General features: G+C 34.1%; 5 protein-coding genes across 5 annotated transcripts; 2 read left to right on the top strand and 3 right to left on the bottom strand.

The window, feature by feature from the left end:
• The first annotated feature begins 7,137 nt into the window (after positions 1 to 7,137).
• LOC106445245 (calmodulin-binding protein 25) lies at positions 7,138 to 8,506 on the top strand. Its single transcript, XM_013886761.3, has one exon. The coding sequence runs from the start codon at positions 7,633 to 7,635 to the stop codon at positions 8,341 to 8,343; it is 711 nt and encodes a 236-aa protein (XP_013742215.1). The 5' UTR covers positions 7,138 to 7,632; the 3' UTR covers positions 8,344 to 8,506.
• Positions 8,507 to 8,886: 380 nt separating this feature from the next.
• Positions 8,887 to 12,420, bottom strand: LOC106449155 (heavy metal-associated isoprenylated plant protein 45). Its single transcript, XM_013890955.3, has 3 exons — positions 11,690 to 12,420; positions 11,518 to 11,593; positions 8,887 to 11,431 (listed from the first exon to the last, which is right to left on the bottom strand). Exons 1-3 carry the CDS (start codon positions 11,735 to 11,737, stop codon positions 11,076 to 11,078), a joined length of 480 nt encoding a protein of 159 aa, XP_013746409.1. The 5' UTR covers positions 11,738 to 12,420; the 3' UTR covers positions 8,887 to 11,075.
• Positions 12,421 to 13,259: 839 nt separating this feature from the next.
• Positions 13,260 to 14,235, bottom strand: LOC106445246 (50S ribosomal protein 5, chloroplastic). Its single transcript, XM_013886763.3, has 2 exons — positions 13,977 to 14,235; positions 13,260 to 13,747 (listed from the first exon to the last, which is right to left on the bottom strand). The coding sequence occupies exons 1-2, from the start codon at positions 14,059 to 14,061 to the stop codon at positions 13,392 to 13,394; spliced, it is 441 nt and encodes a 146-aa protein (XP_013742217.1). The 5' UTR covers positions 14,062 to 14,235; the 3' UTR covers positions 13,260 to 13,391.
• Positions 14,236 to 14,336: 101 nt separating this feature from the next.
• LOC111205305 (magnesium-protoporphyrin IX monomethyl ester [oxidative] cyclase, chloroplastic-like) lies at positions 14,337 to 15,199 on the top strand. The gene is made up of 3 exons (XM_022700941.2): positions 14,337 to 14,694; positions 14,764 to 14,862; positions 14,936 to 15,199. Exons 1-3 carry the CDS (start codon positions 14,647 to 14,649, stop codon positions 15,197 to 15,199), a joined length of 411 nt encoding a protein of 136 aa, XP_022556662.1. The 5' UTR covers positions 14,337 to 14,646.
• An 88-nt stretch (positions 15,200 to 15,287) lies between these two features.
• On the bottom strand, positions 15,288 to 17,203 carry LOC106445247 (probable aquaporin SIP2-1). The gene is made up of 3 exons (XM_013886764.3): positions 16,575 to 17,203; positions 15,653 to 15,913; positions 15,288 to 15,570 (listed from the first exon to the last, which is right to left on the bottom strand). The coding sequence occupies exons 1-3, from the start codon at positions 16,860 to 16,862 to the stop codon at positions 15,406 to 15,408; spliced, it is 714 nt and encodes a 237-aa protein (XP_013742218.1). The 5' UTR covers positions 16,863 to 17,203; the 3' UTR covers positions 15,288 to 15,405.
• Between the last annotated feature and the right edge of the window lie 6,585 nt (positions 17,204 to 23,788).

Below are 23,788 nucleotides of genomic sequence, written 5' to 3'. Positions count from 1 at the left end.
ATAGGTTATAGAATATAAAAAACAAAGACATGTGCAAATGAATTAGTTTTTCTTTTCTTATCGAAAAGAAAAGGAAAAAATAAGAATGAGTCGGAGGTGAACACTGTAAAGTTAACGAGCAGGATGAGACATTGGGAGACGTGAGACGCGTTTTGCATAAAAAAAAAAGATGGCGAGGCGAATAATCATTTCAGATACCCCATGCATGATTCATGCAAAAGTCTCATAGTCAGTCACGACTCCCACGTTACAGTTTCATTTATAATTTTAGAACATATAATAATACAAACTACACTTATAACAAGTGTGTCGCTTTTGAAAAAGAAATATCGCTTTTGACACACTTGTTAGTTTCAGTTACATACTTGATACTACTAATTAAATTAATTTGCATGTATGTGATAGGATTATAAATTTTAAAGAAATAGATGTCCAGTCTAGTCCATGCATGTGTAAGAAAATTAAAAAGCAATTCATGATTTAATACGTTTCCAGATAAAGTTTCACATGGTATCAAATAGCATTCAAATTGGGGATCATGCTAACTATAAAGCCCGATCCTTTTAAATATTTATTCAGAATCTACTTGATCCCAAATCAATGTCTCATTTAGAAAGCATAATTCAGCTACTATATACAGTAAAAGACTTTCTTTCTTCTGTTGAAATATGTTTTTATTACGGGGAAGAAGAAATATGTCCAAATTTCATTATTTTGTAGCCATGTGTTATCGTGAAGAAGAAATTCAGAATTTTTAGAGAAATAGGTTGGTCCATCTTAACTTATATTATATTTTTTATTAAACTAACTATTAAATTAATAAATAGTATACAAAAGAATATTCTCGCACTTTCCTTAAATAAAAGCTACGGAATTGCCTAATATGATTAAAATATATGTGACAATTAATGATTACGAATAATAAATATTTGATAACAATTTTTGTATCTTAGCTATTTTTTTTTAATTTTATATTATTAAAAGATATTAAACAATCACTTTAACCATATAATAATTAAAAAAATTATATGTTATATTTTGAATTTTTAAAACGACTATAAATTACTAAAAACGTTAAATGTCTCACACTAAAATTTTGTGATCAATGGTTTAACTTTTTGGTAATAACAAGATACAAATTATCATAAATCGTATTAATATGAAGTCTCATTCACTAGACATTCCTATTATATTTTAAATATAGTTTGAAATGATACTATATAACATAGAAAAATGCTTAAATATGGTAATTTCTAAATTTGTATTGAAAAAATATTGAAAAATTAATATTTTAATTTTGAAATTTTCATTCAAAAAATCGCACATTAGAAATTTGTGTTTATCATATGAGTATGAATTCTCAATAATAAATATTTATATTAAAATATACTATATATCTATGTCCATGTCAATAAATTTTAGTTATACACCATATAAAATAATAAAATGATTGTTTTGATTAATTTACCAAAACATTATCGTAATATTGTTTTGATTTATGTGCTTATTCAAATTTAATTATATACATAATACATAAATGAATACAAATAAATAATAATATATAAAAATATTTTAATATATAACATTCATTCCGCGCAATTGCGCGGATCTTAAGCTAGTTTGCGAGTATTTGGAGAATTCATATCAACATTATAATAACTATATATTCTAGTTAATATTTTAAATAGATAATTATCCGACTCTGCTGTATATCAGTGTTGATTTGGAAATATTCACCTTTATTATACAATATAAAACATATAAAAGAGTATGAATTGGTCAGTTTTTGCTGGAAGTAAAAGTCCATAAACTTGTGACATTGACTCACCATATATAAAAATCACTTTAATTAATTTATAGATTGTTCAGGATCAATTGAGAAAAGCTACATGTTTAGGGTTTAAATATCATAGTGATAGTCAATAAAATATAACCAGTGTTTGTGTATATTTTCTGTTGTCAATTTTTATCAGGAAAAATTTGGTGTTGTCATTGTTAAAACCACTATATGAAAGTACTCAACTTTAACTATGAAATTAATTATCAATTTTTTTTTAATATTTCACAAAAATTTGGTGTTGTCATTGTTAAAACCACTATATGAAATTACTCAATGACAATAGGAAAATGGGATTTTTACAGAATTGACCTACAACTTAAAGTCAAACACAAAACTAACCTCCTGTTTTTTTTGAAAATTAGTTTTGCCCTATTCACCCCACAAGTTCATATAATTCACGAAAATGCCATCAATTTTTTTTTTCTTTTTTTCTTTTCGAAAATGACATTTTTACTCTCTCACCCTCATCATCTTCAAGTAATTACAAGATTGCCATTGTCATCAATACCCTAAGCACCATGAACAACCAATTTGAAGCTTTTAATGCTCCCAAAATCGAGTTACCCCTCTTCTTTTTTTCATTCTTATGAACTAAACACAACATATCTCTCACTTTCTCTCCACATTGAGCTAAAAAAACCCAAGATTTTGATTTACATTTTTTTATGGTTCATAGAGTCATAGAAGCTAACGATTCTGAGTGGATCACTTTCGTTTGAGATTATGTGTGCTTGGAGAAGCCTTATGTGTGCTAAGGAAGTTATCTCACCAATTTAAGGTATGAAATCAAATTTTTTTCTAGATCTGTTCGTCAGGCGACTTACATGGGAAGTCGTCTGGCAGTAGACGACTTACCTGGAAGCCGTCTGGTCAACGCAGAGGTTATTTTTGCAATTGACTTTGAAATCTGTTTTCTGAGACGACTGAAAGTTAAGTCTTCTGATTTTGTTTGGTTACAAAAAAATCTCCAAAGAACCTAGACGACTTACATTTCAGTGGTCATAGGTTAGTTTTGCATTTGACTGGATTATTTCAGAAATTTAACTTTTCCGGACGACTTACATTTCAGTCGTCTAGTGAAAATTGAAATATATTAACACTAAACGACTTACAATTAAGTCGTTATAGGTTAGTTTTGCAACTGAAAAAAAAAATTCAATATTTAATTATACCCAGACGACTTACAATTCAGTCATCCGTCCGACGACTTACATGTAAGTCGTCCATGATTTTATTCCGAGATTCTGGTCAAACCTCGTAAATCCTGGACGACTTACTTGTAAGTCGTCTGACGGACGACTGAATTGTAAGTCGTCTATATATAATAAAATATTGAAGTTTTTTTTTTCAATTGCAAAACTAACCTATGACGACTTAATTGTAAGTCATCTAGTTTAAAAAAAATATTGATATTTTAATTTTTACGCGACGACTGAAATGTAAGTCGTCCATGAAAGTCAAACTTCTGAAATAATCCAGTCAAATACAAAACTAACCTATGACGACTAAAATGTAAGTCGTCTAGTTTTTTTGGAGTTTTTTTTTTAACCAAAAAAAAGTAGACAACTTATTTTTCAGTCGTCTCAAATAACAGATTTCAAAGTCAATTGCAGAAATAACCTCTGCGTTGACCAGACGACTTATATTTTAGCCGTCTAGAATACTTAGATTGAAGTCGTCCGCGTCGACCTAAATGGACGACTTCTCTGGAAGTCTACTAGATGACCTCCGTGGATGTCGTCTGCGTCAATGTTTAATAAACTTGCATTTTCTCTAAAACTATAAAGACTTTTTAACATTTTCTTGTTAATTCATGTTTATTAATGAATATTTGAGCTACTGAATGAAATTTATAACTTAATTGATGATATTTATGAGGTTACCAACATTCACGTTAATTAAAAATTTTAACTGATCCGAGAAGACTTCCGTGGAAGTCTTCTCCGCTAGTTTTTAAGTTTTCTACGCTAGTTTTTCAATAACTTGTATTTTTAAGAGTGATAACTAACTTCAAGATATGTAAAACTCATATTTACAAAATATGTTCTCTCCCTTAGTTTTACTAAATTTGACTAAGTTTTTCAACGCAAACTTATAAAAAATATGATATGCTTTGACTAGTTACTATTGTTTTCCATCTCTTAAGTATTATTGTTATAGACACTGATGATGATTATTGTTATGAGTTGGAAGAAGGGTTAAAATACTTTTTAAAATGTTGTATCAATATGAAGCTACCAACATTCTTGTTTATTAGGATGAGAAAAAGACCATTGGAGTTTATTATTGCATATGAGAGATCCAAAGATAAGAAAAAGGCTACTGAAGTCTATTATTTCATTGATTTTTAAATGTGTAAACACATTGTTAGCACATGTATTACATCTTGGGAAACATTATTACTGATTTTACAAAAAAATCACAACTAAAAGAGTAGACATGCAATTCACAAAACAGATCACAAACAAAACTATTATAAATCATTCCTCTACAAAAACAAGCTTGGACTCCACTTGATATGGAAGAAGACTTTGTCAGAAGACTTCCAGGAAGTCCAGACGACTTCTACTCCAGACGACTTCCAGGAAGTCCAGACGACTTTCAGGAAGTCCAGACGACTGAAATGGAAGTAGTCTGGAAGACTTCCCGGAAGTCGTCTAATGCATTATATTTTAGACGACTAATAGGTAAGTCGTCCCAGAAGTCTTCCAGATCTAAAAAACCTGCATATCAAATCCAGATCTGAAAAACCTGCATATCCAAAAACGTTCAAATGACTTAAAAACATAAAAAAAATGAGTGGAAGATTAGATAAATCTACCTTTATAGAACACACAAAAATACATATCTAAAATTAATAGATCTACCTTTAAATGAGTGGAAGATGAGTACCATCTGATTAAAAACCTGCAAAAAAGATAGATTAGTAAGAAAGACATGAGACAAAACTGAAAAATTCATATAATTGGTGTTTTCAAGTCAAAGAGATTAGAGTGGGTTTGGAGAGTTTTAGTTTGGGAAAAAAGTAAGAACTTTATACAACAAGAAGTTACCAAATGAAGAAAAATCAGACATAAAAACTTACCAAAACTCTCAGATCTATTATGAAAGGGAGACTTCGCCAGAAGACTTCCATGAAGTCCAGATGACTTCCAAGAAGTCGTCTGGAAGACTTCCTGGAAGTCGTCTGGAAGACTTCCTGGAAGTCGTCTGGAAGACTTCCTGGAAGTCGTCTGGAAGACTTCCTGGAAGTCGTCTAGTGCATTATATTTTAGACGACTAACATGTAAGTCGTCTCAGAAGTCTTCCAGATATGAAAAATCTGCATATCAAATCCAGATATGAAAAACCTGCATATCCAAAAACGTTCAAATGACTTAAAAACAGAGAAAATGAGTGAAAAATTAGATAAATCTACATTTATAGAACACACAAAAATACATATCTAAAATTAATAGATCTACCTTTAAATGAGTGGAAGATGAGTACCATCTAATTAAAAACCTGCAAAAGAGATAGATTAGTAAGAAATACATGAGACAAAACTGAAAAATTCATATAAAGTTTGGTGTTTTCAAGTCAAAGAGATTAGAGAGGGGTTGAAGAGTTTTAGAAAGATGAACATTACATTTTTGTTGCATCCATTTGAGAGGAGGAGAGAGAATGTGTAAATTTTTCTTTATATAGGGAGACAAAAAATCCAATTAGGTTAAATATTTTTGATTCAGACGACTTCCTAGACGACTTACTTGTAAGTCGTCCAGAAGAGTTTAATATTTTTACTGGGAAATTAAAATATTTTTAGCGGGAAACTAAAATAGAAGACTTCCCAGACGATTTACAAGTAAGTCGTCTGGTTTAAATTATTTAAGCGGGAAAATAATTGTTTAAAAAAATTTTAGGCGGGAATATTTGGACGACTTACATGTAAGTCGTCTATTTTAATTTCTTCACTAGACGACTGAAATGTAAGTCGTCTAGATCCTAAACATAACCCCTAAACTTAATTAACTAACTAAACACTTCATAAAATCAAATTAAACTTCAAAAGTGTTTACTATACACAAAAATAAACACGTATAGGTAAAAAATTAATTTTTCAAAAAAACATTCAAGCTTTCCAAAAGCTAACCCTAAGAATACATACAATACTACAACATATGTTTACAAACCCTATACCAAAGAATACCATGATTCACTACTTACACTCATCTATGTTGAAAACAATTCAATTTTGTTATATTTTAATTTATATCACTTAAAACTGTTTATAATTACAAGATTTTAATTTTTCGCTTATCAAAATATTTTTTAAAAAATTTATAAATTATTTTTAAGATCAGCTACACGAGAAGACTTACTTTGAAGTTGTCCAGACGACTTCCAACATCTCAGACGACTCAGACGACTTACTAGGGCTATATTCGTAAAAATAGCTTATGTTTTTTTGTTTGGTCACAAGGGGCTGAACTGTAATTTCACAAAGTTTTTAGGTTAGTTTTGCATTTGATTCAAGTTTGGGTATAGGTTTGGGTTAAAATCAAGTTGTGGATTAGTTTTGGCAAAAACCCCCTACGAAAATTTGCAATTTAAAATAAAGGGCCGGGACAGAATAGCCTAGTGGTAAAAACACTAGAGTGAACTGGATCCCAAGGCACCCGGGTTCGACTCCTCCGGGATTCCAGAGAGCGCAAAAAAAAAAAAAAAAGCCGGGACAAAATAGCCTAGTGGTAAAAACACTAGAGTGAACTGGATCCCAAAGCACCCGGGTTCGACTCCTCCGGGATTCTAGAGAGCGCCCGGTCCAAAAAAAAATAAAAATAAAGGAAATACCAAGAAACATTGAATAGGTCAAACTCTTGGTATGTGGTGTAGAACATTAAAGGAGAGTGACTCAATAACGTACGTAGTATAGTTGTTGAATGGGTCAAACCATGGATGGTTGGATTTATTATCAAATATTCTTTTAATGTTCTTCCTCGCAATCTTAGATATGCATGTTTTTTTTTTTTTTGTAAAAAAGATATGTATGTTTGTTTCATTGTTTGTAGGTTGGTATAAGATTTAGACAGACACAAAAAATTAGATAAGTGTACAATGTCGCACTATAATTAGAGCTATATACATAGATTAAAAAACATTTTTTTTCTTCTATTTTCTTAACAAAAACATCATTAATTATTTATCTAATTACAAATCAATCAATAACAAAATAGAAGATATAATATATATGGTAATATAACAAAAATATTAATAAATTTAAAATTTAAAACATCATCCAATTTGAAACAATTTGTTTCTTTCTAAAATGTCATGTATTAAATGTATTAAAAAATAGAAGGAGTAAAAAGCAACAAACTATATTGCATTACAAATTCATAAAATAAAATGAATAAGAATGATGCAATTAATAACGCTAAATAACTCTCGACATCCTCAAGTATGAAGACTAGGGACGTCATTATCGTTAATTAATACGGGATAAGTTGGGTCATGGACTCATGGGTTTAATCAATTAAGACCGTAGACCAAACAGAGCTGAGTCAGACATCCGTACAACACTGCTGACGCGTGTCTTACTTAATCTCTCTCTCTCTCCTCTCTACGCGTTTTCTCTCTCTACACTCTCTCCCTCCGCCGTCCTATTTATTATCTCTCCTCCGCCTTCATTCTTTCACTCTCTAACTTCATCCCCCACTCCTATAAGAAAAAACAAGAGAGCTCCAAAATTCTATATTCGTTTTTTACCGTCTTAGAACTCGAATTTCACTGTGGTTTTAAAAAAAAAAAACATGGCGTCGTCTGATGGATTGGCGAGCGTTGAGCCTTGGTCGTTCCGACAAAGCTTCAACATCGACTCCTGGTTACTTCCTGATCACGACAGTGACATACTCGCCAAAGCTCTTCACAGATCCATCTCTACATCTACACCCACCGATCCTTTTTCTCCTTCGGCTTACTTCGACTCCGCCGCCGTTGCCGATCTTTCTCCTCCGCAAACGCTCTCTAACGTCTCCTTCGCCTCAGATCTGGACATCTCCGGCGCTGGTGGGGCGAACCGGAAGCGTGGTCCTGGCGTCTCCGGAGATAAACCAGCGAAACGCCGATCTCGAGTCTCAACGAAGAAGTCTCAGACAACCTTTATAACGGCGGACGCGGCTAACTTCCGGCAGATGGTTCAGCAAGTCACCGGCGCGAAGTTCATCGGTTCTTCTTCCCACGGCATTTTCTCTCCGATCGTGAAGCCGGAGCCGCATAGGCTCGCTACCAGGCTACCACCATCGTCATCCTCGGTGGTTCCCACGCTTGATACGTCGTCGTTTTTGTCGAACCATCACCAGGAGAACATGATCAACGATTTTAGCTCTGTTTCAGCGCCGGCGAGTTCGGTTTTTCAGTCAAGTACGGCGTCGACGGTGAAGTCCGGTGTTGGTGGTGGCGGTGGTTCCGCCGTGGAGTTGGATAGTTACTTCCCTACGCTTGAGTCGTGGAAAGTTATGTGATCGAGTCGGATTTATAAGTTAGTGTTTGTAGATGTAGTCCCTTGTATCTCTCTGTGTTTGGTTATGAACATCTTGTTATCATCCTGAGCTTTGTGGCTATGGAGTCTCTTGTTCATACTGTTGGGGGATTAATGAATCAATGGTTAATGGCAATTTTTATATTTTTTTTGTTGCAATTAACAAAATAATACAGAAGCTAAAGAATATCTTTCGTGATGATCCCATGGACATGTTGTCAATATCACACATAAGACAATCATATACGTTACCACCACCACAATTATGTATTCATTAATGATTCAAATCCATATAGTTTTCTTTAATTTAATACCAGAATTACTGATGCAAAAGAAAAGCTCAGTGCAACTAAACAGTATACAAAATAGAATGTTATCTTCCAAGAACTACACCCGTGAGACCATGTCAAAGTAAACGATAGTGCTAGAACCCAAGTCAAAAGATTACATCGTAACAAAAGGTTAAAAAACACTCGTAATGGGTTTGGTGATCAAACAAAAAGAAATCAAAGAAAATGGACTATTTTAATTCAGAAAGGCTTAAGTTGTGAAATATAAAAAAAAAATCAAAGAAAATAGACCTATTTATTTCTTGATATATTAATTAAGTAATTTATCTATAGAGTATGAGAATAAGTTCGTTGACAAAAAAAAAAAAAAAATCTATAGAGTATGAGAAAAGTCGTAAGCAATCTGAAATTGTTAAAAGTTTCAATTTTTTTTTATTTTCCAATACCACCTTGGGGTCAGGCTCAGTTTAAAAGCTGAGTCAACGTCAATGCTACAAAAGAGGAAGCATTGATCAGATCCATCCATCATCATTCATCAGTCGTGCTCATAGTTTTGACAGTAAAATGTCACTTCCGTTTGAACACTTGATTCCTATATTACACGACACCGATGTCTTGTGGTGATTAAACTTACCCATTAAACACATAACGTAAACTTTAAACATACTTCAAATTCAGAGCATGCGGAACGGTGAGACTCATTGGAGTTTTTAGCAACAAAGGCATTTCAGATTAATCCTGGATATTTTGGATTTAAAAAAAAAAAAGATGACCATTCATAGGCCGCCACGTAGTCGTGGGGACCCGCAAATAGTGTAAAGATTCACTAAAAAAAGTTTTTATTTAGGAATTTTAAAGATTGAATCCTTAACTTTTGGTATGGTCCACTGTTTATTTCATTATTTTTTTCCTAATGATTAAGGATTCCCATTGCGGATGCCTTGAAACGATTTACCAATGTGAACGCTACATTTGGATGAACTTATCGTTTTGTTGGATCTATGCACAATAAATTTTGTATCCGAATCTTTTTTAGGAACATGTGGACGGTGGAAGACACTACTACTAACTCGGCGATAAATATAAGGAGGGACCATGGATTGACTCAGGGATTAATATATTATATAGTCAGAAACGAAGACTAACGCAACGGTGACAAGTGTGGTTGTTGGTTGCACCTGAGAAGGGGTTTATGAGAGAAACATCATCTACTTTGACTTAATCAGATTCAGACACTTATCTATCATATCATGTGGGTCTGTCTTTGAACTTCTAAATATACGAATGAGGACGACATAAATGAATATTTTTTATGTGTTAGGTTTGCTTGGAATCGGATATATGGTGTAAAGAAACTTTATAATGCAAGTGCTAGAGTGCAAGCATATCTTTGGAACTTCCTTGGGTTATACCGCCTTCATCTTGAGTGACTTTGCTTTTGTGATGAATCACATATCGTTTCCTCAAATTATTTCTGAAAAAAATTACCGTGCTTATAAGAAAATAATGTCGACAAGACCATACAAGTCGACAAGTTTGGGCACAACAATGGTTCATATGCTCAAAACATAAGGCTGATGGGAACAAACTAAAACCATGTCGATGAATGACTGATAAGCTTGCAGTAGCTCTATTTGCTGAGCTAGCATTTGGAGAGATACTCTAGCTGCCCCAGAGTCTTTGCCGTTGCATAAGCCACCAAGTATAAAAATACAGAATCCTCGTTTGTGAGAAGTCAGCTTTGATTGTGGAATTCTGAGTCGTGAGACTTGAGTGAGAGCAGCTGGGTTAAGCCAGTGATCTTGAGTCAGAGTGATCGGGTTAGGCCGTGATCTCTTAAGAGTTTCTATATCAAAGTGTACATCGTTGTTCTTATTCAATTCAATAAAAGATTTACATTGATTGGATTGAGTTTGTTGTGTGGTCTTGGAGAGAACCGATAAGCAAACTCTATCAGTGACATTCCGCTATCTACGTTCTATAAGGCGAGACTGAGGAGAAACGCGCTAGGCTATTCAGGAAAATAATGGTCGACCTCAAACGCACCGCTGTAATTGGAGAGCAAGAGTGACACTTTCACAGCTTAATTAGATGGATATGAGCTTGTATAACATATTCGCGCTTGTATAACATATTCGTATACTATACTAATAGAATATGGGGCCTAAAGTCATGCTGCGACTTATATTACTACTTAATACTAGGCCCAATTAAATATTCCTAATGATATTTATTTTTGTGTTTTAATTGTTACAGGCCTTGTGATTAATGTATAAGAATAAAATGAATATAACGTTGTCAAAAAAATATGAATATATCACACTTAGATTTTAGGGGAACAATTTTTTTTATAAAACATTTGTTTTCTAGAATTACAAAATGAATAAATGAATAAAGGAATGACCAAAGAAAAAAAAGAGAAAAATTACATGACAGCACAAGCATGTACATTGTCATCGCTAAAGAGATGAATATCATTTTCATCAACTTTTTGGGGTGAACGAGGATAATAACCGTTGATAGAAGAATCTTCGTAGAAATTGTAGTTCCCACCGTATGAAATACTGTTTTCTCCATGATTATTTATTTTCTGATTCGATTGTTCCAAATATTGATGAGAAGGATATGTGTAATAGTCGCCGTAATATCCGTCATACGGGAATGGCCAGAACTCTGCCCCTCGTCCCGTTCGTTTTACGATTCTAAGTACCTCTTCCCTATCAATGTACCCTGTGACCGTCACCTTTTGTTGATCCACGTCTATCTCTACCGTATCCACTCCTACACATATTCATTAGATTTGCATTAAGTAAAACCAACATTATATGAAGCAAATCCATGTTTGGATTAGTATTTTTTTTTCTTACCATCGAGTTTGGAAATGGCTCTTCGAACTTTCGTTTCACATCCTTGGCAATCCATATCTACCAGAAGCTCCACAACCTTAAACAACAGAAGAAAATATACATTAGAAAGATCGAAAGAAATAATAAACGGCGTGTTGAAGAATATTTGGCAAAGAGGTGTAAATCAACGTACAGATAGAGCGAGGGATAACCGAAAGTTTCCATGCATCCAATCAAGCATTGTCTTCTCTTAAATATTTCCAGGAGCCTTATACGTTTTGTGTTAAGATATATCTTGTTTGCTTTCAGTATGATCTTTTGGTTGTGTAATATAATGTGTGAGCTATATATATAGGCGTAAATGTCTGCGCGTGTTAGAAACAACACTTGGTGTATGATTCCAAGTAACCGCGTTTGCGTCTTCTGAGATGCAAAAAGCTTATGTCTTAAGTCTTCCATTAGCTTGTGTTTTGGTGTTGCCAGGGCTTTTCTTTGTCTTTTTATTTTATTTCATTTTAATTATTGTCTTATTATTAGAGTAAGGGTTTACCATTTTTGTTTCGGTTTTAGGGATTTCCTGTTTAATAAACATAAGTATGGTTTGAAAAATATTATTTCGATTCAATACTTTTTAGATTCTTATAAACTTTGTCCTATCCTTTCGAAAACTAACGAATGTTTTACCAATCAAATAGCTAGCTGTTACATCTCTTTTTTTAAACTACTGTTACATCTTTGAATTGCTAATATCCTGTTAACTTTCTGTTGCATCTTTACAATATGTTGTTAAATTTACTGCATGACGAAACTTAAACATATTGCATATAAAAAATAAGATAGTAATTTAGAACTAAAAATGATATGGAACCAATGGAAGCATGTGACTTGTATTAGTTATGTAATATGTTGACATTCTTTGCGTAACACATATTCGTAGGCTTAAGAATTTCGAACTTATTTTTTTTGTTTAAAACGAAATAGTGTTATTTTTGGTCAGGACAACCCAAACCGAAGTGTCTGTCAATCATATTCAAAAAGTAAAGATTTCCTGCTTACAAACTTGTACATATACACACAATTACAGTTATATATTAGCTAATCAACGTATGTTATAGAAGTGCAAGTGTGAATAGCCAAAAAAGCGCTCAAGTATGTGCTGGAATTACCCTTTAAATTGGTATTACGTAGCTAAGATATGTGATTTATATGATACACATATAAAGATGACCCTCTAAATTGGTGTATGTAAATTACCGAGAAAGATCACAAAACCTTTTAGTTGTATTACCTATATTAACGAGAAGAAACACACATAATCACAAACCATTTCTTGAACCAAAAATAGTTTTGTTACTAGAAGAATAACACAAGATACTAGGAACGTTGCGGTGGCTTAACTTAGTCCGGTCCGATCCGGCTCCAACATAATCCATCCTTGGATGGCATTGCTTGGTAAAGATTGTGTCCAGTTAAGACCCGGTGTAAGTCACTGTGAACCTGGAACTTGGTAGACTTTCACCGGTGTCAAAATGATGAACAAATCAGTCCTCTCTCTTGGAGCCCCTGTGGTAGATATCCTCAAAACGTTTTCTGCTATACTTGTTTGCTTTGTCTCATTTTGGTTTCTGCTAACTTTGTCCATGCTGTTATCCCTTTACATATTTGGCATCAGCTTCATATGCAGCTCATCTCTTGCTTAACTTGAGTAATAGAAGGGCCATTCAAATCATAATGAATCCTTTAAACAACTTTCAGCTAGAGACTAATCCAAAAGAACAATGGTTGCATTTCAAAAGGCATTAAAAATGGTTCCAGAAAGTTTACAAACAACATTACAAGAAAAGTTGAATTAAAAAAAAAAAGACAGCAAAGAACCAGTCATATCATCATCATGTCTAAACATTCTTGAGCTTCTTCATCTTGGAAGGTGGCCATCGACCCTTCTTCCTCAACTTACGCTTACGAACCAGACGTTTCCTCCTTAGCCTAATCTTCTTGGCCAGCTTCATCTTCATCCTCTGTTCCAGCAGCAGCTTCTCTTTAGCTTCTTTCGACTCCAACGGCAGTTTATCCACAGGAACAGCAGCAACAACAGTCTTAGGTGGTTCCTCATTGCTCTCAGGCTCAGCTCCGTCCACGCCAGAAGAAGCTGCCTTCACAATCGCTGCTCTTCCATGGCTAATGCTCAAGCTGTACGCACTGAGTGAGACTCTGTTCTTTGACTCGACGGTGCTGGGTTTAAGGATGAAAACTGAAACCCATACAAGGAATAAACTAGAAAAGATCAGAGCTTCCACAAGTGAAAAACCAAAGAAGCATCAAATCATAAAGTGTTCGATGAAATGCCTCAATGAAAATCTAATGCCATCTCTTCAGCTTTTAAACAAAGGAAGAAGCTTTTCCGTTTCTCGGGTCGGTAATGGAGATATGCAGTCAAAGCAATACGTCAGATGATTAGAGAAACAAGTGAAGCTGCGTACCTGGTGAAGAGGAAGACGAAAGTTGAAGCCTTTGAGAAGAGAGAGAAGAGAGAGGAGCGAGAGAATTGAAAGAGAGAAGTGACATCTTCTTCGAATTGAAGAATTTCGCCTTCAGACAGTCATTTGAAGTTTAGTGTCTGGATAAGCTTTTGTTCCCCTTTGCTCTCCGTCTTATTAACGAACGGATTGGATTTGATCCGGATCAATCCGGTTTGCACCTTCATAGAAATCAGTTCTTTGACAATCGTTAATATTTACTGTTGTTAGAGTCCGGTTTAGCTTTGATGTGTTTTAGAAAAAAGGTCGATTATTTCAGCAAGAAGGCACTTTTCGGTTCAGTTGGGTTATAAAGTTCGGTTCAGTTGGGCAATTAAAAAAATTGAATTTTCGGTTAGTTTGGTTTTCTATATTTTTAACCAAAAACTATAAATTTAGATCAAAATCAAACAAAATACAAACCGAAAAAACATAATTTGATCAAAATTTTCAAATTTTAACAAGAAACTTAACTAAAATCGAATATTTCAGTTAATTTCAGTAAAAAAAAAAATTTGAAACCGAATTAACAAGAAACCAAACTGAACCAATTTTTTTTTGGTTAGAATTTAGCGAGATTTCTTCGAATAAAAAAATAACCGAATTCTAAAGCTCAGCCTCAGTTCCTTCCTCAATGACTGGCAAGCCAAGCTCGCTCTGGTCTCGTTTCTTCTGCCTCTCGGTGAGTAAACACTTTAACTCTCTACTTCCAAATGGTGGGGCCTGACCGGTAAGATGATTGGTTTTGTAGGTTCATGTGACAATGTACCTCAACGATTGTCAAAGAACTGATTTCTATGAAGGTATTGGTTTAAACACAAAGGAGTTCGACATGCACATCATCATTGAGGTAAACTAACTTGAAACCAGGAGACTAATAGTAAGTAAGCTGTGTCTCTGAAAATGTTGAGACTTTGTTTCAGACAAACCGAACCACGGCTAGAATATTCCCGGCTGTGCTGGATGTTGAGAACCCTGAGTTCAAGAGGAAGCTAGATAGAATGGTTGTGATCAATGAGAAGCTGATGGCTGTAGGACAAACAGACGATCCTTCCTTTGTCAAGAACCTCAAGAGGATTCCTCTCATTGCTGGTTTAGTATCTGAGATCTTGGCTGCTTATCTCATGCCTCCTGTTGAGTCTGGATCTGTTGACTTTGCTGAGTTTGAGCCTAATCTTGTCTATTAAGTTTTTGAAGGCTGGTTCTTGATTTCTTGGAATTTTATGAACCAAAATACTTTTACTGCTCTCTATCAATCTCACATTGCACATTGTATTAGCCAAAATTCAGATTTTATTGAACTGATTGTTACAGTTGAGTTTGCTACATACAAAAACACATTATGAAAATCTAATAAGAAGAGGATTGCATATGAAAGCTAAACCTCTATTACTCAATCAGTCTTAGCCTTAGGTTTCTCTTCTTCTTCGGTGAGAGGCCTAAACACAACATTGAAGAACCAAACAGCCAGCAATGTAGCCTTGATAGGTCCAAGCCAATACACAAGTAGATGCTCTTGTGTTATATGTTCACCTCGTGCATAAGCCCATCCCATAACCTGCAAAAATCTCACACAATTAAATAAACAAAGAGCTAAAGACAAACACATCACAATCACAAAGACTCCTTTGGGTTCATACCGCTGCTGGATTCATGCATCCACCGGTTAGATCAGCACCAAGAACATGGAGAGTTAACTTAGCAATACTACCAATCCAAGTCTTCATGAAGAAACTTCCAGGGATCTTCCTTGCTAGTCCCAGTGAGAGCATGACAATAAAAAATGTTAGTATCCCCTCGGTTAAAGCGCCATGATGGATTGCTACGTTTAGTTTTGGTCCTTTCCCAATCTCAGGGAAAACATGGATGATATGTTTAACCCCAAGGATTGATCCTAAAACCTGAAGAAAAACAAACAGAACAAATGATTCATCCTTTTCTACTTGTAATAACAAAAACAGAACAAAAATATCATAAAAAACAGAACAAAAGATTCATCTTGTCTACTTGTAATAACAAAAACAGAACAAAAGATTCATCTTTTCTACTTGTAATCACAAAAACAGAACAAAAGATTCATCTTTTCTACTTGTAATAACACAAATAGAACAAAAGATTCATCTTTTCTACTTGTAAGCACAAAAACAGAACAAAAGATCACAAAAAAAAACAGAACAAAAGATTCATTTTGTCTACTTGAAAAGTTGTAATAACAAAAACAGAACAAAAGATTCATCTTTTCTACTTGTAATCACAAAAGCAGAACAAAAAGATTACAAAAACAGAACAAAAGATTCATCCTTTTCTACTTGTTATAACAAAAACAGAACACAAGACTCATCCTTTTCTACTTGTAATAACACAAACAGAACAAAAGATCACAAAAACGGAGATTCATCCTTTTCTACTTGTAATAACAAAAACAGAGCAAAAGATCACAAAAACAGAACAAAAGATCTAAAAAATGAAGTCTTTAGAACACAAAAAACACAAACATAATTCACAAAAAAGATCATCATGAGTTCTTATAACATGCAGAGAATGTCAATTCATCATCATTACCTCAACGGGGATTCGAACCAGGACGGTGAAGATGAAATTGCTGAAGCCACCGGTGACACCAGCAGCCAAAGCGGTTAAAGGGTTGTAAAGTCCACCTTTGCTGAGTTTCTGAAGGAATGCGAAGACGAACATGGAGATGACGGAGAAGAGATACCGGACGATCTCGCCGGTGGTATCTTTCCGGCTGAATCCGAGTACTCCGTGAACTAAGATGTTGACAAGAACTCCTGCCCATGTCCACATAAAGGACAACACAAGATCAGAAACCACTATACCGATTCGACCCATTTTCGATTCCAACGATGAGAAACAAGAAAAGATTCACAGAATGAACGTAAAGCAGGAAGCTTTGTCTATGATTGGAGAATGTTGGATGAAAGAGAAGAGATCGAGATTATGATTGGTTATTAGCGGCTAGTGAATTTAGCATATAATTGACGCTAGAGACGTTTTGTGTATTTGGTTAATATTAATAATATGGTGGTGAGTCAGCTTCCGACAATAAAGGTTTTGTTCTGTCTGATCTTTGGCTTTGTTGTCATGAGATTAAAAAAGAAAAGTTTTTCCTACTTCGGAAACGATGATATAGCTTGTTGGCTACATGAAGGAGAGGCTAGGGAGGGAGACGGTGGACAAATATTTACAGGGTCCAACAACTTGGTAGCTGGTGAGGAAAATATTTTTACAGCGTTGGTAGGATTTTTAATATTCGAATTGAATTTGGGCTCATGGACTTTTAGCAAATAAGCCTAAAATATAGATTAGCCCATGAATTATTAAATTGGAAAATTGTCAAGGAAAAAGCGTTAGCGTTTGGAAGACGGCAACGAAACGCCGAAAATTTAAAACATTGGATTAGTCTAGGGCTGTTCAATATGGTAAAACCGAACCGTACCAAATCGAACCGAACCGAAATAGACAATATGGTTTGGTTTTGGTATATACCATATAAACCGAATGGATATAATTTTATAAAAACCGTAAGATTTGGATATGGTTTGGTATATAACCGATTAAACCGAATAAACCGAACAAAACCGTTTAAAAGCAGAAACATAAATATGTATCTATTTTATAACAATACATGAAAATCTATTTGTTATATAAGTTAAATTTGTGTTAATAACCATTACCATAATGTTATAGTAATAAAGAACCTTATATAATTTGTAAAACACTTGAACTATAATTAAATAACAATACATCGCAATTCAGACATCTTCTTTTCTAAGTTTTTTTTTTTAATCTTTTTGCTTTATTTTAGTATTTACTAAATTAATATGAAGATGATAAATTTGATGAAAAATAATTAATGAAAAATTTTCACAACTTTTTTCTTATCTATAAACAAACAGAGTTTCGTATTCAATCGAAAAAGCATGACTTTAATGAACACTAAATATGAAAGAGTGGAAAAACTTTTCTTTCATGTTTCTGTTTTGTTTCATATTTTTATTTTCAAAATTTCAGGCTCTGATTTTAATTATAGATTTGATGATTTTATTTGATGGTAGAAGCATTTTTACGTTTTTGTTCATTTATTTGAACATGTAATATATTTTTAATAAATGATTGTGTTGACAATATGACTCTAAAATTCATTTTATATGATCTCAAACTAAATAATTATGTTTTTTGGTATAAAACAGAATAAACCGAAAACCGACGGTATATAAACCGAACCGAACCGAACCGAAGTAAATATGGATTTAGAATGGTAGTTATATTTTACTAACCGAAATACCGAAAACCGAAAAAACCCGAACCTAAACCGAACCGATATCCGGATTGAACACCCCTAGATTAGTGACTAATTATAATTTCCTTATATTAAATTTAAATATATCTTCGTTTTTTTGAAACACATATTTAAAGATATCTAAAGAACAAATTTTTTTTACAGTATTATATAATTTTATCCATAGTATAACAATAAAGAGAAATATCTACTATAATGATTGAGTTTTTGCTCTCTCCTCAGCGCACCACGTCAGCATTTTGTGGATCCCATTTTTAAAAAATGTGAAAAAATGTCAAGCACATGGTTCGAACCCGGGTTATTGAGATATAAACATCAACATTTATACCACTAAACTAAATGATACTTTGTACATTGATGGCCGAAACAAATATATATTTATGAAGGTTGGAAATCCTTGCTTCTTCGGTTTTCTCTGTGGGCCTGGCCTACAAGTGTATTATGAGTTTCATTTTTAAATGAGATTCATCACGTTATATGAAAAAAAACAATTATAGTTTTCCCATATTGTAAACTGTCTTTGTTTAATATGAGTTAGAGTTCTTTTCATCATTGTCTTAGACAAGTCTGAGTTACAGAGTTGCGTCGTGTGTCTGTTCGTAATCTATTTTTTCACTGGCGAACTCTTCATCTCCCCATCTTAAATCATTTGATCATAAATATTCATGATTTGTAGTCCTTCTCTAAACCATATATATATGATTCTCATCTTTGATGAACCCAATTTGCATCTCCACAAAACTCATTGATTCCTCTTAGCTTTAACCATCTTCTAGAAAATGTCTCTTTCTGCCTCTCCAGTTCCTCAAACCGGCGTCTCCGGTGTCCGTCACTCAACCTTCGAGTCTCTCCGTCTTGGTCGTAGTAGTCAGAGCATAGCCTCTAACCTCCTCGCTTATGGGATTCCCTGAATTTCAAGAAAAACAATGAGTTTATGGGAATCACAGTTCTCTTCCTTGATGAAAAGGTAAGTTAATCTTCGATTTATCACATTTATTTAATATAATTATTTTTAATTGATTTCCTGATTCTTTGTTGAATAATATTATTTGCAGATTCCGTGTTTCATGGGTTTATTCCTGTCGGACGTGCTAATCATTACATGTCATCTTTGAAAGCCGGTTCCATTGTGAAAGTCGATCGTTTTGAGGTTGCTATGTGCTCAAGCATGTACAAGATAACTGATAATCCATTCTTCATTCGTTTCATCTCACCAACTATTAATGATGAAGTCATCACGGGTGTTCCTGAGATCAACCTCCAGTCATAACTAGACTGTTCGAAAATTTCCAAGTGATTGCGAACACAAACCTATAACTCCCAGGTATATTATCATATTGCATTTGAGTTTATATTATGTTTTGATATCATAACTGATATTTAAACTTGCAGATGTGGTTGGGCAAATCCGTTCTGTCCAAGGCTCTGACTTTACCAAAGAAACAACTCGAGTCCTTATCCGTCTCCTCATTGATCCGTAAGAAACAATCAACACACAATTCCCTTTATATTATTATCTATTTTGTGCTAACATTAATAATCAAAAATATTTCCTATTTTGTGATCGTCTATTTATCTCCCTTACTTATCAAACTAATTTTACACAAACTTTTATTTTACAGCTTAAAAGAAACCACAACAACCCAAACAATTAAAACACCAAAAACTAGAATTCCAAAAAAGACGAATCATTAATGATTACCTCTTTTTTTTTGTCTAATCTTAGAAATAAACTTCAAAACAAATATACCAAACCAATCACCTCAACTAAAACTCATCGACACATACATCAAGCCAGCTAAAAAAAATACAAACTACACGACCAGCTATTTAACAATTTACAAACTTACTTTCACAACGAAGAAGACGAAGACGGCAACCAAAATTAGTGAACTTACCTAAACAAAAAAGAAGAGTAAATTACGAACTCTGATAAATACTACTAACAATGATTTTTGTTTACATATTACCCATCAAATAAAAGATAAACAAACACAGCTGCACCAAGAGATACAAGAGACAATCCCGATAGACACAAAGGCAGCAACAACATCTCCACCTGCTCACTACTCTTGTCTTATAAAAATAGCTTACATGCCCAATGTCAACATGCCAATACTATTGTTTTCTTATGAGAAATGCATAAATTCGTTTAAAACTCATTAAAACCCAAATACTCAGAACTGTCACTCATTTTATAGTTATTTCTACAAGTCTTCATGTATTTGTTTTAAAGGTTCGGTAAGAGCAACAAGTTTAAAAATAAAATAAAAACATATAACAAACATAATAAGGATAATAAAAATTATTACTTAATACACACAACTAAACTGGAGAAAAAATATCTAGAAACAAAAGGTACTCTCAACAACTTTAATATAATTTATGTACTCTCAACAGTACAAGAAACAAATTAAAAAGACAAACAAACAATAAGTCTCGGTGACACAGCAAACAACACCACGAACTATATCAATCACATTATTAACACAATTTAGTCCTTCATAAGTAGAGAACAATGCATACACAGTTCATCATCATAACTCTAACCCTATAACAATAAAAAAAACTTGAAAAACAACTCAAAACGCAAAATTCACAACCACAATAACCCTAGCAAATATTGAGATGAAACAAGAACTCTTTCCACAACCACGCACTTGCGCGGAGGCAATGCCCCTAGTATCTACAAGATTTTTAATTTTGATAGTAAAGTCAGCGATTTCTCAAAATTCCTATTATGGTTAACAAATTTTAAATATGTGTTTGGAAAAAACGAAGATATCTTCAAATTTAATATAAGGAAATCATGTTAGAAAGTATATAATTTTATCCACAGTATCTATTACAATAAAATAGACTTGTCTCTCTCCTTAGAGAGCCACATCATGAGAGAGCTTGGGACAAATCAGGACACCTGTCCCCTTAAAAATCAACGAAACCCATTTTTTTTCCTTCCTTTCCTCTGCGTTCTTTTATTTGGGCTTCATGTTCTTTTTTCTCCAGGTCTAGAATTCTTTTTTGGTTTCATATGCCTTATTTGATTTAAAATTCTTATCGTCGTCGTTGTCCGATGAAGCCGCCTCCAACATACAACCTGAAACGCCTTACGTTTCCATTATTTTGGTCCTTTAATCCTAGCATTAACAAGCTTCGTCCCACTTGATATTCCGTGTTTTTAACGGTTTTAAACTCGTTTTGGAGCAATTAAATGGTCGGTTTTAATTAATGTTTTGGTCTATTTGATGCGTTTTGGTGTTCTTAAGTGTAATATGCAGGTTACTAGATAGCTTGAAAGAAAAGAACGCATTCGGGATTTATTCAGAAGCAAGATGGACCGAACAATGGACCGAATGAAGTATTGATCGCACAGAGCACTAGATCGACCGATCCGGGATATGTGGATCGACCGATCCTAGGCTTTCATACACGAGATCGACCGATCCGGGCCATGTGGATCGACCGATCTCAGGCGCTACGGGCTCCACACGCACACACGAGCTTTTCACTCCTTTTTACCCACTCCCCTCAATAATTCACAAAAGATCTCGACCTTTGAGACTCAGAAAAGACCAGGGGCGACCAAAGAGGAGATTTACAAGTTCTAGAGAGAATATTTGAGTGTTTTGTACTTGTTTTGGTGTGATTTGTGAAGATTTGTAAAGGAGTTCATCTCAAAACCATTTGGAGAAGATCTTCTGAACCTTTACTCTGTTTTAATACAATCTTATCATGTTTTCTTCATCAAAATCGTTTTGTTCTTGCTTAGTTATGTGTGAGTAGTCATCTAGTTGGGTTTAGGGGTTCTCATAGGGGATTTCTTGATGTCTTGATCCATAAAACGTGTGTAGACTAAGGGATTACGTTTTGGTTCTTCATCTAATGGATTTCTTACTACTTGAACTGAATTGATCACTTAGTTCATGATTTCAGATTGTTTGATGCACCGAAAGTGATTGTTTGAACTTCCGAAAATACTTTAGATGAGCAAGGTGTCCTTAACCCTCGGAAGTTGATGTTATTGCGCTTTGTGAACATATTGAACCTGTTCTTAATGCTTGTTTAGAAATTGAAACTCAGCGGAAGTTAGTGTGGAGATTTCTATAACATAGAGAATTAGCGCTACGGAAGTAGGTTAATTCTAATATCGTGTTTGAGTTCTAGACGGTTCTTAATATATCCCTGTGTCTTCCATTAATTGTATCTTGATTAAAAAGAAATCCCTGAGAATTCCCAATGCCCAACGTTTGTTTTAAAATAGTTTTCAAATCGTTTAAATCATCTTTTTACAGCTTGTTTATGTTTTGTGACACTAGAGAAAATTAAATAAAAACCATCAAAATTATATCTTGATTCGCTGTAGCTATTAACTTGTCTGCAACTCTACGTGTGATCATCGGTCCCTGTGGATTCGATCCCGCATTACTACTGCGTACTTTACTGTGCACTTGCAGTTAGATAATCGGGTTAAAACTCGAGACATCACCACTACGCAACATTAATTCGAGCTCGGACTCTTCGTATGTGGTTCAAAGCTCTCCTATAAATTGACATCTCTGCAGTGATGAAGACCGATGTATCTACGAAAACTACAAGTATCATCTCTGCTTATTATCACCTCCGACAATGGCGAATTCATTCACCCTACTTGCTGATCTGAAAGCAGGTCGATGTTCAACCACAACAGCCGTATATTTTTTTTTGCTCTTTGTAAGCCTCTCTACAGTCACGCTGAATCCTTAACTGCTTATGTCTGACCTCCGCAAGAATTGAATTTAATTTGCTGAGAGGAACATGAATTGAGTTTCTTAGATATGATGGAAAGCTGGCTCAGAAGGCGAGAGAAAAGGTCTTACAGGGTTTCAATCAAATCAAACAGAAAATAGTAAGTGGATGAATCGTTTCTAAGAAAACTTCAAACGCTTTTTAATTGGATTATTGGAACATAGAGCTTAAAAGTTTTTATGCTTCTACAGGTTCTGCTTATATCTAAGAAAGCTGGAGGAGTTGGTCTGAATATGACTGCAGCTTCAAACGTCTTCTGAATGGTACTATGTCTCTGAAAGCTTGCGATTCAATTCTTATCGATTATGAAGAAATGGTGATGGTGATGATATCTTCTTTGTTTTCTTGAAACACTTAGGATTCATGGTGGACTCCGGCTATAGAAGAGGAAGAAATCATGAGAATCCATCGCATACAGCATAAAAGAATTGTATGCGCAGAAGATTTTTGTTATGCTATTTAGATCATTTTTCAAACATTCACGTGTAGAGTACAATTCATTTATAACACGTCAAACACTTACTAAACAAAGAGATTAGCCCCAAACAATGCTGTTGTTCTTTTTATTTGTTGGTAATTCGTTTCTTACTTAGCTGAGACATGTTTTCTGTTCCAGCTAGAGGGCTTGGTGAAAGAAACATTGAAATGGTGCAGAGAAATCACATGGAAC

Source organism: Brassica napus, chromosome C4 (genome assembly GCF_020379485.1).
Source record: "Brassica napus cultivar Da-Ae chromosome C4, Da-Ae, whole genome shotgun sequence".
Taxonomy (NCBI): domain Eukaryota; kingdom Viridiplantae; phylum Streptophyta; class Magnoliopsida; order Brassicales; family Brassicaceae; genus Brassica; species Brassica napus.
The sequence above is the reverse complement of the archived record's forward strand: the minus strand, read 5'-3'. Positions and strand labels throughout refer to the sequence as shown.